The sequence below is a fragment of the Wasmannia auropunctata genome, unplaced genomic scaffold, assembly GCF_000956235.1.
Source record: "Wasmannia auropunctata unplaced genomic scaffold, wasmannia.A_1.0 LD307618.1, whole genome shotgun sequence".
NCBI lineage: Eukaryota > Metazoa > Arthropoda > Insecta > Hymenoptera > Formicidae > Wasmannia > Wasmannia auropunctata.
In genome coordinates this window covers 1-14,113 of record NW_012055272.1, presented here as the reverse complement: position 1 = coordinate 14,113, position 14,113 = coordinate 1, and the positions used below count along the sequence as shown (strand labels likewise).

The 14,113-nt window shown below is 28.3% G+C and overlaps 3 protein-coding genes and 1 non-coding gene across 4 annotated transcripts; 1 reads left to right on the top strand and 3 right to left on the bottom strand.

The window, feature by feature from the left end:
- Positions 1-1,821: 1,821 nt before the first annotated feature.
- On the bottom strand, positions 1,822-2,792 carry LOC105461173 (odorant receptor 49b-like). Its single transcript, XM_011707656.1, has 3 exons — positions 2,655-2,792; positions 2,215-2,370; positions 1,822-1,910 (listed from the first exon to the last, which is right to left on the bottom strand). The coding sequence occupies exons 1-3, from the start codon at positions 2,790-2,792 to the stop codon at positions 1,863-1,865; spliced, it is 342 nt and encodes a 113-aa protein (XP_011705958.1). The 3' UTR covers positions 1,822-1,862.
- A 3,085-nt stretch (positions 2,793-5,877) lies between these two features.
- LOC105461172 (odorant receptor Or1-like) lies at positions 5,878-7,778 on the bottom strand. Its single transcript, XM_011707655.1, has 5 exons — positions 7,417-7,778; positions 6,784-7,119; positions 6,443-6,647; positions 6,136-6,291; positions 5,878-5,948 (listed from the first exon to the last, which is right to left on the bottom strand). The coding sequence occupies exons 1-5, from the start codon at positions 7,776-7,778 to the stop codon at positions 5,901-5,903; spliced, it is 1,107 nt and encodes a 368-aa protein (XP_011705957.1). The 3' UTR covers positions 5,878-5,900.
- A 947-nt stretch (positions 7,779-8,725) lies between these two features.
- Positions 8,726-11,364, bottom strand: LOC105461171 (odorant receptor Or1-like). The gene is made up of 5 exons (XM_011707654.1): positions 11,117-11,364; positions 10,583-10,918; positions 10,024-10,228; positions 9,126-9,281; positions 8,726-8,847 (listed from the first exon to the last, which is right to left on the bottom strand). The coding sequence occupies exons 1-5, from the start codon at positions 11,362-11,364 to the stop codon at positions 8,791-8,793; spliced, it is 1,002 nt and encodes a 333-aa protein (XP_011705956.1). The 3' UTR covers positions 8,726-8,790.
- A 739-nt stretch (positions 11,365-12,103) lies between these two features.
- Trnan-guu lies at positions 12,104-12,179 on the top strand. Its single transcript has one exon. It is a non-coding gene; the product is annotated as a tRNA-Asn (tRNA).
- Positions 12,180-14,113: the final 1,934 nt, after the last annotated feature.

Genomic DNA, 14,113 nt, shown 5'->3' with positions numbered 1-14,113 from the left:
CCTGCAAATCATGTTAATTGTGGGACAATATAGTATTTAGGCAAATTTTACTGTGCACTACAATAAATTTTACTGTATTTTACTACTGTCAAATTTATTGTAGTGCACAGTAAAATTTTCTTAAATACTGTATTGTCCCACATCTAACATGATTTGCAGGGTAAATTTAAAAAAAAATTCTCTCCGTGTAGAATATGTTCCGTTCCATTGTTCTATTTACAATAAGAAATTATATTAAGCGTCTTCGATCTCTAGAAAATCAAAGAAAATTTTACACAGAAGATCTCGATGTAACACAAAATAAATTTCAATAATATTTAATAATATTGAAGGAAATAATACAATATTGAGACATTATACTTACTCTATGCCTTTATCAAATTTATACAGAATCTCCATTTCGGTCGATTTCGACGGTCTACATGGTTTCTCCATTAACATGTCAATTAGCATAATAATGTTTCTGCGATTCATCAGGAAAATGAATAATTTACAGCAAGAAATGAACATGGCAATTAGTACAAAAAAATTATCCGAAAAATCATCGGCGTTATCCACATTTAGAATTACATCCATCAATTGCGATAAAAAAAAGGTATTTAGTAATAAAATTATTATACTTGAATATATGTAGTACATTATACGTTTATGTAACGACGACCAAGAATCCGGTCGCCAACATCCAAATATCATTAAAATTTTAAAAGGAACCTTAAGAATGCGCATTTTTTTTTAAGAGCTTATCTTCTTTGATGTTATCTATAAAGCACACAGCACATGTAACTGAGTATTGCATTAAACTTTGTGTGTAATATTATTATTAATAATACTAAATGTAACTCTAAAATAATTTGCTACTTTGTGAATTAAAAATTATTTATATTCTTATTATAAATGCGCAATAAATATTTCCTTATTTTCATTATTTACAAATATTAAATTTATATCTATTTATATGTTAGAAAAGATATCTATTTATATTTTAGAAAAACTCTCTGATTAGTCCAACAATTATAAATAAATTTGCCGTAAATGACGGATTAAATTATTATTGTAAAGAAGAAGTACTTTAAACGACCATAACTGGTGAGTATAACACTTGACAAAATCTTCAAGATAACTGACAGATGTCGACAGTCTATAGTCTTGCGGATCGAATTTCTTAGACGTGGATATTCATCCGCATGCATGTATATACGTTTCCACCCTTCGTACTTGGTAACTTCATTATTTATTTTACAACGTACCCCTCGCAATGTATCCCTCGAAATAATGAAAAATTTATTAACTCAACATGTAACACATATGTATACAGTAACAAAATTCACATACACTACGAATAGCATAATTATATCTTTAAATGCAACAATGTTTTAAGAAGCAGACTAGAGGAAATACGAGACAGAATAGGATTAAATATTGAACAGTTAATCATAATCTGCAGTCTTTATGTAATATTAGTGAAACCACTTTCTATGCTACCATTCTGTTTATTATTCGAAAGCTGCCGTATATGATTCATTCTTTGTATTAATTTCGGACATTGTATTTTCTGACACTATAAAATGTTTTAATTATATTACACTTGTGCATGTGAATCATAAAGGCAAGATATTAAAAAAATACAAAATAGATGTTAATAAACGTAAAATAATAAAAAAGGATACGTAATAGAATAAAATATGCTGCAGTTAGATAATCTATATTTATTTTTTATAACAATGTGTAATGTAAACATTAATTACAAAGAATAATTATCAATTTATATCAGATTCTTTTCTCTTGCCTTTTTGCCTTTTCTTAAATTTAATCTCGTGACATGAATAGCACATTAATTTTATTGATTTACTGCACAATCATTTTTACATTTTTTGAAGTAAATTGTAAGTAGAATATGACAGCCTCAGTATCTAGAATTAGTATAAAGATATTTTGATTAAAATACATTTCATAATTAATAAATTTGCAACTAATTTTGCCAACAATAATATTAGATACAATAATATTAGATTTTAACATCAATGTAATTCTGAATTTATTAAATTATTTAAAGTTTGTTTAATAAACAGTGTACATAGATACTTTAATTTATCAAATATAATTCAAAATTTTTAAATTTTAATAAGCATTTTAATAATATAATACAAATTTAAATATATCTAATAATAAAATTTGTTAACAAAATTAACTTAAATTAATAATATCTATACTAACACTCATAAAAGAAGTGAGATTCATAGGAATAACATGAGCACAATTAATTTGAATAGGTATAAGTGCTCGCCTTATTATCATAATTAGAGACTTCTTTTTATTTATATCCAATGCCAGCCATTCCATTTCGAAAATATCATCAACAATCTGACAACTCTATTGAAATATGCAAAATAAATCTATGGACAGCATTTGTATAAAAAACGCAAGATACTTATGTCACTGATATATCTTAGTACGCCTTTACAATATATATAATAAAGTGTATTTTTATGCATTTTGCAAAAAAATAAATTAATTAGATTTAGTGTATTATTTAAAATTACAACTATCTGTTATTAATGTCAAAATTGTTGAACTCCTTGATCAAATCAAAGCTTGGATATTTCGCATTTAACTTTCATATTACATTACACTTATAGCCACTTAAATTACTATACCTTTATCTGTACTTCATTTCCGTACCAACAGTACAAGAAGATTTGTGTTAACATGCAAGCTATACACATTATCATATCAATAAATTTTGCTTGTGCTGTTGTTTTACTTATGTGATAAAGACTGAAGCATATCATCATCGTACTTGTTATAAATTGAATAGCAATAGTCAGATTAAACTTTGCATTTACAATAAAAGCAAGTCTAAAATTTAAAAAATTTGTTTGCATAAATGCACATTTTAATAAAATAAATTTGTTAAAAACAAAATATTATATTATATTATATTATATTATAATATATGTTAATTATTTAAATAACATTATACAAACATTTGTAAAATGTGAAATTACGAGATTTAACCTGAAGATATGGTAGTGATGATACACGCAATCGCGAAAAATATCTGAATAAAATATAAGTTTCCTCAGGCGATAAGTTAAAATCTCAATTTGACAGCAAATATGGACCAATAATCCACAAATGAGAGTATCGCAACCGATATTTACGAACATTGCGGCAGTCAAACTTAACAACTGATGACCGTACGTTAAATAGAAAAGTACTGTCGATGAGTAATCAAATGGGAACCACGCTTTGTACGGTAACTCTTTATTTCTGAAGTTGATCGATATAGAAGATAATATGATAATTATCGTTGTTATTATTCCCAAATATATAAAGCGCCAAGTAGTAATTCTAAAATAATTTTAAAGCACTTCTCAAATATGTATATAATAATACTAGTTTATTAAAAAAATGTTTTTTTTTAATTACTTTGAACCAGACTACGTATTTCTTATAGATTTTTGAAAGTTGAAAACGATATCGTAAGCTAAATTGCTCCAGCACGTTCAAGTTTCCAAGATAATTGAGGTTTAAGGTTCAAAAAATGACTTCTGCTCGAAACTTCAACATTAATCTTCTTTTCAAAAAAATTCGTCAAAAAGCCATTTTTTTACATTAAATTTTAATTATCTTGGAAACCTGACGTTCTAAAATTTTTTTCAAAGTAACTCTATTTGCTTTAAATTGATGTAATCTTCCAAGATTTTATATAAATTTTTTTTATTTACATCTTTATTTCCATTAATTCAAAGAAACACTTTACTTATTTTTAACCCTAGACTACCACACCATATTTGACACCCAAATCTACCACACAGGGTAAAATTTACCCGGCCTATCTATTTTGTTGCGTAACTTCGGTTCAAATCGATTTAAAACTTTTTTTTTTATCTATACGCCAGACAGTAAGAAAGGTGACTGAAGGTGACACTAGGTGGATAGTAACACTCAAAGGTCTTAAGGACATAAACAATTTGCAAAAATGTAAATCAACTTTTATATTTTTTCCGAAAAAGGCTGATTTTTCTTTTACATCGCAGTTCTTTTCATTAGACCAATTGTCGAACTTCACGCGTGACTGGAATGACAGTACCAAGTGAAATGACGTGGCTTATGATGAAAGGTTGTAGAGGACACATGTAAGTTTTTCCCCCCACATCGCGACCCCACTTCTTCAACCCTATCGGAATGACACGCACTTCAAAAATGGTCCGGGTAAATTTTACCCAGGTGTGGTAGTCTAGAGTTAATTCTTTCATATTTGCTCCATTTGTCTATTTATGGTAAAAAAGTATAATAAGTAAATTAAATATATTTTAATCGTATTAAAACTATTTAAAAAAAAATTTTATATTATTCATAACAAAATAATTTTAACAATATTAGTAAAATAAATCAATATTATGATATTGTTTGCTAATACTTACTGCATGCTATTATCAAATTTATACAGAATCTCCATTTCAGTCGATCTCACCGGTCTATATGGTTTCTCTCTGAATATATTAATTAACATAATAATGTTTTTGCGATTCATTAGCAAAATAAACAATTTACAACAAGAAATGAAAGTAGCAACTACTGCAAAGAAATTATCAAAAAAATCCTCCTGAGTGTCCATAGTCAGGATTACGTTCATTAGTTGCGATAGCAAAAAAGTATTTATTAATAGAACTATTATACTTGTATATACGTGATATGCTATACGTTTATATAACGACGACCAAGAATCTGGTCGCCAGCACCCAAATATCGTTAAAAGATTAAAAGTAGGCTTAAGGATGAGCATTTTAAACGATTGTTTCCTTTGAACTCATCTGTAAAGCAACATATGTAATTAATTATTGGAAAAACTTTGTGTGACTAAAACTTATATATTAATTATATTAAATATATGTGATTAACTTATATATGTTAATTATATTAAATATATCCAAAATATAATTTCCAAATTTTGTCAATCAAAAATTATTGCTTATACTTTTATTAATATATACGTTTGATAGATATTTTATCTTTTATTACTTACAAATGTTATTTGTATTTTATATTTACAGCTAAATGAATTCTCTAATTAATCTGATAATTATAAGTAAACATTGTATACTTGCAAGAGAGATGAATCAATATTATTATTATTATAAAGAAAAAATACTTCGAGCTATCAAAACTATAGTAAGTACGTCACGCAACAAAATCTTTGGAATAACTGAGAAATATCTCCCGACAGTCTATAGCATTCATCGAATTTCTTTGATGTAGATAACTTCCGTGAATAACTTCCGTCGTAGTTGGTAATTCCATTATTCATTTTCCAACGGGATCTCCCGCAATATATCCCTTGCGAAATAAGTCAAATTTCATGTGTGACGCGATATGCAACATATACAACAAAGTAGGGGGAAAAAGAAATACGATAGAATAATAAAATATTGAACAGATAGTTACAATCTACCTTTATACAATATTGATACAGACACAGTATACTTCTGTTTAAGCTCTAGATTCTAGAATCTAGATATTTAAATTTTCTATGAAATTTAGATCTCTCTATAGCTATTGACGTTACTGATATTTCTAGAATACTTATAGCGATACTGATATTATAATGGTTCAATTTTCTGTCCTTTTTCTAATTTTCTTTCATTCACAAAATTATAAAATCGCATTATTCATCTAACAAATATTTTTACAGGTAAGAAAAAATTGCTTTTTATTTGAATGGTCACATTGTCTAACAAAAATTACATTACACAAAAAATCAACGCTAATTATATATAATGTTTCATTGCTTCCGTTTGTATTACTGTTTAAAATTATTTAAATGCAAATAACAATGTGAAAATAAATTATTGTAATTACTATTTATATCACGTGTCACTATTTATATCACGTGTCTATTATACTTGCTGCAAAATATTATAAGCTGAATATGATGTTTTAAGCAACTGTAAAAAATAAATATTGCATATAATAAATATTAGAAAATTCAGTTAGAAAATATTTAAGAAAAAACGTAATAAACTAAAAAAGATTTGTTTTACTTCATTTGGATATACATGTTATTATTAAATTCTGATTGTATTCTTTTAGACTCAATTAATCCTGTGATAATAGCAAGCATTTTATACTAACACCCACGAAAGAATCAAGATTCATAGAAATAATATAGGCGCTGGTAAATTCAATAGGCATTGTACTACGTCTCATAATCAATAATAAAGCTTTTTTTACATTTTGGTCCAATATATACCATTCCATTTCGAAAATATTACTAACGAGTTGTCGGCTCTATGTTAATTATAGAATAATATTACAATAAATTAATTACATCAATTATTATGTAAATAAAACAATTGTTTAATTATTAATTACTTATAATCATTTAATCATAATTTGATTTATAATTTATTTACAAGTCATTATTTAAAAAATGACATACCTTCAGTTTTACCTCATTTCCGTACCAGCAATAAAAAAAGATTTGCGTCAGCATGCTGCACATATATAACGCGAGCTGAATATTCTTTGCATTCGTTGCACTCGATCTAGTTAATTGATATAGGTTGAAGCACACCACCAATGTGCTCACCATAAACTGAATAGCAATAGTAAATCTAAACTTTTCATTTACCATAATAGCAAATCTGCAATTAAATGCAGTTAACTATTTTAATGTTGTAAGTTTAAAATAATATCTACATTGATATCTTCATTAACATATGAAGCAATGCTAATATTTCTGCCGCGTTAACTATACATATATTATATATAAATACAAACTCAAAAATACGATTGTGTTGCAGAATACACTCAGGAAGAATGTCAGGCTTGTGTGCTATTCTTTTCAAACGAGATTCCAGTATTTTGATCTGGCAGCAAATGTGCACTAATAGTCCGCAAATCAGGCCGTCGCAAGCGACGTGAATGATAGATCCCATTATCAAACTTATCAACTGATGAGCGTATGTGATGTGAAATAAGATTGGCGTCGAATAATTATACGGTAACCAGGCTCTGAATGTCAATGTCCGTCTCCTGAAGTCCGTGAGTAACGACGTTATCGTAATGCATACGCCAGTCGTCTCAACCAGAATTGCGTAATGTATCGTGTTCGCTCTGCAATATAACTGTAAGATATTGGTGCATTTCATTCGCAATTCAGTCTTTCAGTTAATATCAATTTACGACTGTTTCTTAATATATAACTTTAGTAATAATTATAATATTGTATTTTATACTTTAACGCGCGTGCATGTCATGTAGAGACATAAAAAATGTCAACCAGATGTTTTTAAATTTCAAATTTTTATCTCAAAATTAAATTATATGTGGCATAAATTATATCTAATAATTAAGAAATTAATAATTTCAATATAATAATCATTATAACATTTTTATTTTCAGGATACTTACTGCACGCCCTTATCATATTTGTGATAAATTTCCATTTCTTCCAAATCCAGTGGTCTACATGTTCCCTCCATTAGAATGCTTCTTAATTTTGCAATATTCTTGCGATTTACCAACATACTCAGCATTTTACAGCAAGACACGAACATTGCAAGTAACATGTAGAAATTATCGGTGAAGTCGGCTGCATTATCGACAGTAAGAATAATATCCAGTAATTGTGATAAGGTAAACGTATTTATTAACACAAACACGAAAAACGTGTGCACATGGTAGATCAAACGTTTATATGACGATGTCCAAGAATCCGGTTGCCAGCAACCACAAATAATTAGAAACTTAAAAGTGAAATCTAATACCCGCATTTTAATATTATCTTTTACGATACTTTATTCACATACACGATAAAAATTAAATAAAAACAAAAATTTATATATAAATTTATATTTTTTTTCCTAATTTTTCTTTAGTAATATAAAATTTTTAATATAATGACTAAAAAGCTTGAGCAATTAATTTTCTTAAATATCTTTATAAAAATAAAAACATACGTTTGATAAAAAAAATTAAAATTCTAATAAAATTGCTTGTATAACGAGTAATAATCTAATGTGCGACAAACTCTTTCGGAGAACAATTATAGAATGTCTATAGATTTGCGAATTTCTAGCGAAAGCCTCATCTAACTCAACCCTTCTTATACGATAGATTTTAATATTTAATTTGTAACCACGTCCCTCGCATGCAACGTGGACGTCAAGCACAGACTTTGTCTGGTGGTAGAGTATATTAATACGTTCAAAATAAATTATACGTTAGAAAATGCTGTGGAAAAAAAGAAAATGACAACCTTCAAATGTCATATAAGGGAACTGTGTATCTGTATAAAATACCCCGTATAAAATATAGACATTGGTAACTCCCATGCTTCTACTCGGAAATACTTGATTTCTAGAAAATATTATCTCTACTTGGAAATAATAAAAATATTAATTTATCATAACGAATCCATAGATGAAAGATTTCCTCTCTATCTGATTCTCTGTTCACTATTGTATAATTTCGAATTCACACATATGCAACTTCCGATAATATAACAACCGTGCTACTGGCGTATAAAGTAAGTAAAACCTACATATTAAAGTAAATTAACGTAAGTGATACAAATAATAGCAAAAATTGTATAACAAATATTTTAGTTATTTTTTTCATTTATACAATAATATCAATAGTACAAGAATTAATTATTATATTAGCATTACATAAATATAATTTTACATATACAATATAATAATTATATAAAATTCACATATTTGTGACATAAATTCACATTGCGTAATGTCACCGATATTTTTGCTCTACTACATGTGTCCAATATTATGATCCCTGTGCTTGCTGAAGTAAATTATAAGCCGAATACGATGTTTTGAGCAACTATAACAGAAATTATTACTAACGTTATTTAAAATAAGTTGATATGTATAAATATATTTAACTAAATATTTAATTATATCTTTGATTATACGTTTATATATAACATGTGATTAATTAAAATAAATTTCATTTGATTAAATATACAAAATATTTACATCATTATTAATACAAGCTAATTTTATTTTAATTAAAACATGTTTTTCATTAAAAGGATAAAGCATAATTGAAGTATTTACAAACTTTACTTAATTATACTTATAACAAATTTCGATACTGACACCCACGAATGAATCCAGGTTCATGGAAATAACAGCGGCACTAGTAAATTCGATTGGTACTGCAGCACGCCTCGCAATCATTAATAAAGCTTTCTGAGAGTTTTCATCGAACTTAAACCATTCCATTTCAAATATATTATTTATCAACTGCCGACTCTGTATTTAACAATCAAGGGCTCACTATTTATTTTACATATACATATACTAAATTTTATCTATATACACGGTGTTTCCTAACATGTGATACCCACTTTACTGGTAGACAGAGGACGCAAAAACAATAATAAAAATTCATTGTCGCATATTTTCAAAAATACCGGGTGTTCGTTGAATTTATTGAAGGCAATTTCTCGAATAAACGATGTTCTAACAAATGAATTGTACGGGATCTATTAGCTAGTCTGCGCGTTTCCCCAGACTTAAATTGAATTTTTATTTGTAGAGACACACTTGAAAACAATTGTTTATTCCCATCCCAATGACAACATTGAAATACTTCATCAGCATATACAACAAATTAGCTACCAATAAATCTGACGAACATCCGATATTTCTGAAAATGTGCAACAATCTACACGGCGACGACTGTATACTTGCATTCAGGGAAAATGATTGTTTTGAGCACTTCTTATAAAGTTAAGCAGTTCCATTATTAGAATACAAATATGATTATAGCTTGTCAGAAACAAAGCCAAATAGAATACATATTTATGTGAACTTTGTTCTCCTTTTTTCTCCTTGTCTTTGTATCTCCTGTCCACCAGTGAAGTGGATCCCATATATAATATTAGGAAACATCCTGTACATAAATCTAAATAAATCTATATATAAATCTACATACAAATCTATATATAAATATTCCAATAAAAAGAGATATTTATCTTAAAAGTCCACGTACTCTCAATTTAACTTCGTTCCCGTACCAGCAATAGAAAAAGATTTGTGACAGCATGGAACACGTATACAATATCAATTGCATATACTTTGTTCTTAATGCTGTTGATTTGGTAAATTGATACAAATTAAAACACATCACCAATGTACTCACAACAAATTGGATAAATATAGTTATCCTAAATTTTTCATTTACTACACGAGCAAACCTACAAATAATAAAAGTAATAGAAAATATTGCAACTTATAATCTGAAAAAGATATTAAAAAATTAAAAAAATAAAATAAACGTATATAAACGCCGATAAAAAATATTTACAATAAAACTTGACGTAAAAAATATATATCAATTGAGAAAGTATACGAATATGTACAATTTGATAAGAAAATACATCTTGAAGAAAGAATCTCATGTTTTAAGAAAAAAAAAACAATAAAAATTCTTATCTCGAAATACTGAAAAGTATATATATATATATATATATATATATATATATATCTGCACTATATATACATCTTAATAATAAAAAATATATTAATTTCTAACGTAATTAGAAACAAACTTGAATATATGGTTGTGCTGAAAAACGCACTCGCGAAGAACATTGGGATTATATGCGCTTTTTCTCAAACGGTGTTCCAGTATCTCTATCTGGCAGCAAATGTGCACCAGAAATCCGCATATGAGACTATCGCAAGCCACATGATGTACAGATCCAATCGTAAAGCTTATCAATTGATGAGCGTATACGAAAAAGAACAGTGACGGCGAGGAATAGTCGAATGGTAGCCACGCTCGAAACGTCAAATTTCCTTTCCTGAATTCCGTCAGTAATGACGTTACGGCAACGGATAAACATGTTGTCTCGACTAGGATAGTATAGTGAAGCGTATTTGACCTGTAAAACGACTGTAGACGTTTTCGCGTTTCACTTTTCATTCAATATTTTCTTCAATCGCTAAAGTGATGTGTCTGATTTATTTGTTCACGTAAATAAGAAGTAAACTTAATATAATTGCGCGCAACCAATCATTTCAATTGTGTTTTAACTGTTTTAATAGATTAGTAATAGTTGATGCTAGCTCGCGATACTTACTGTATGAGTTTCTCGAATTTCTGTTGAATCTTCATTTCGTCAGGTTCAACCGGTCGGAACGGTTTACTCGTAAGAGTCTCGAGTAACATCTCAATGTTGTTGCGATTCATCAACAGAGTGAACATCTTACAGCAAGAAACGATCATAGCGAGTAGCACGTAGAAATTATCGGTGAAATCGTTGGAATTGTCCACGATCATAATAAGATCCACCAATTGCGATAGCATAAACGTGTGTATTAGTAACATTACGAAAATAGAATACACGTGATAAACTAACCGTTTATACGGGGTTGGCCACGAAATCAGTCGCCCGCAACCGCAAATCGTCATTATTTTAAACGTAAATGCCAGTATAAACATCTTTAATATATCTTCTTCGATGATATCTTATATTAATGTCTTTCCTTCACGAGAAAAATTGTAATAAATTATTTACTCTGTTATTAATTTAAACTAGATCGCGTGAGTAAATAACACAAATAAATTTGGGAGCGCTTTCTACGGTCACGGTTAGATCTTGGTGCCTAATAAATTCTGTATGAATTTTTAAATCCATTATTCAGCCATTTAAACTGCGCGTCAAATCAACATCGAACTTGCAACGCAATCATTAGCTGAAGTTATAACAGTTACAGTGAAATCACGATTAATCTTCATTTCTTATAGTAATTCGATGCGACTAAGCATCTTAATATACCGCGAAGAATTTATTGCGAAAAATATTACCTCAATCAGGTGTTGAACCTGGGATCTCTCTAATTTTCGAGCCAAGCGTTTTAATGATTAAACGGCTGAATAATGGATTTAAAAATTCATATAGAATTTATTTAGCCACCAAGATCAGCCGTGACCGTAGAAGGCGCTCTCAAGTTTATTTGTGTTATTCACTTACGCGATCTAGTTCAAATTAACGTTGTTTATTATACGTGCCTCTAGCATACGTTCTCACTTAATATATCAGTTATTGCAGTAAATATTATCACGTGCCTCGGTGGTCGAGTTGGTTAAGACGCTCGGCCCGTTAAGCCGTGAGATCCTAGGTTCAAATCCTGGCCGAGGCAATATTTTTCGCAATTAAGTTCTTCGCAGTATTTAACTTCAGATAATCATTGCGTTGCAAGTCCGACTGATTCAGCGCGCAGTTTAAATGGCTAAACAATGGATTTAATAATTCATACAGAATGTCTTAATTAATCACCAATCTTATTAGTCACCAGCCATGACTGTAGAAGGCGCTCTCAAAAATTTATTTATTTACTCTGTATTTTTGTACACTTGTACACATTTCTCAATATCTGTCTTTTTAAAATTGTTTTAAAGGATTCTTCTTTATTTTAATTAATCAAAAATTTCAAGTGTTCCATAAAATATAAAATCACATCAGTCAATGTTCACAAATCTATATGTATAATATGCGTGAATTGATATCTAACTAAATTATGTCTAATACTCTCTACTAAATTATTTCTAATAATCTTGAACGACAATTTTCTTGAATTATATGATATTGATTAATATGGTGAAAAAGTTTATGTTATGAGAAAAATTAACTCGCAATATAATTTGCGTACGCAATAAAATCTTATGACAAACTGACGATCATGAATGTCTGTCGTCTATAGCTTTACGATCTACCTGCAATAATACCAGCTCAACTAACCATTCCCTTCGACAATTTTTATTATTCAGATCGCAATCGCGACCTTCGCATAATATTATTTTCATACACTCAGCTAAATATAGAGTTGATGATATTACGATATTATGGCATGATATTATTTCATGAAAAATTATGTTTTGCAGTATTATATGTTAGAAAACAGAGCCGAGGAATAAAAAATAACCTTCAAATGTCGAGTCCACCTCTGCGTACTTACTCTTCATAAAATATTAACGTCGATAAAACTCGTACCTTCCCTCAAAAGATATTTAATTCATAAAGGCGTAAATTTGCCATGTCATAATATAAATGACAAATTTTTCTTCCTTGTATTGATTCTGCTACTTTCTGTTTTTTGATATAGTATATGTATAGTCTATCATGCGTGTACATGCGTACATAGATACACGTGGTAAAGTAATACTCAAATTCATAGGAATATATATTTCAATTAGTGCACAAATAAAAATAATACCGTAACATATAATAATACTCAACTGTAGTAAAGGTTCTTAGATTCTATAATCAATGTAATTTTTATAAACTTCTCTTTAAATATCTCTCTATTCAAATGTCATAATAATTACAAAAGTCATGTCACCATCGCCAGACAAAATCATTCACCATAACTGTTTAATATTTCTGTACGCGTACATACTAATAACATAAAACTATAATATTGAAATCGTCTGACAAATCATTTACAGATTTACATTGAGAGATGACGGAATAAAGTGTAATTTGTCTTCTATATTACTTTTGCCGCTCTTACATTTGCTTCAGTATGTTGTAAGCCGAATACGATGTCTTAAGTAACTGTAATTAAGATTATTAATATTATTTAAAATGAATTAAAAATGCAGCCAAGACTATTAGTTATATATTAAATTATATATTAAATCTTTAAGACTATTAGTTATATATTAAATTATATATTAAATCTTTTAAAAGTACATAGAATATTTTTTTAATTCTTTATCTAGAAATTTGTGCTCTATGTGCATGACTGTTTTCACATTAAATACATTCAACACCCAAAAAAATATTCTACTAGTAAGTTAAGAATTCTTCTTAATATTTTCTCTATAAAAAATCTTACACAAAGCACATTTCTCTATAAACACATATTCATCTATAAAAAAATGGACGCATGTACTATGATCAAGACTTATACGATATTCCTCTACATTTTAGAAATCAAGAGAGTATCATTAAAGGACAGAATATTTTTTTTTAGTGAATATATTGAAATTACTGTTGATATGAATAACATTTAATTCTTTAATTAATAATTAAATGTTTCTGTAAAAAATTCATTGAAGTAGATTCGATAAT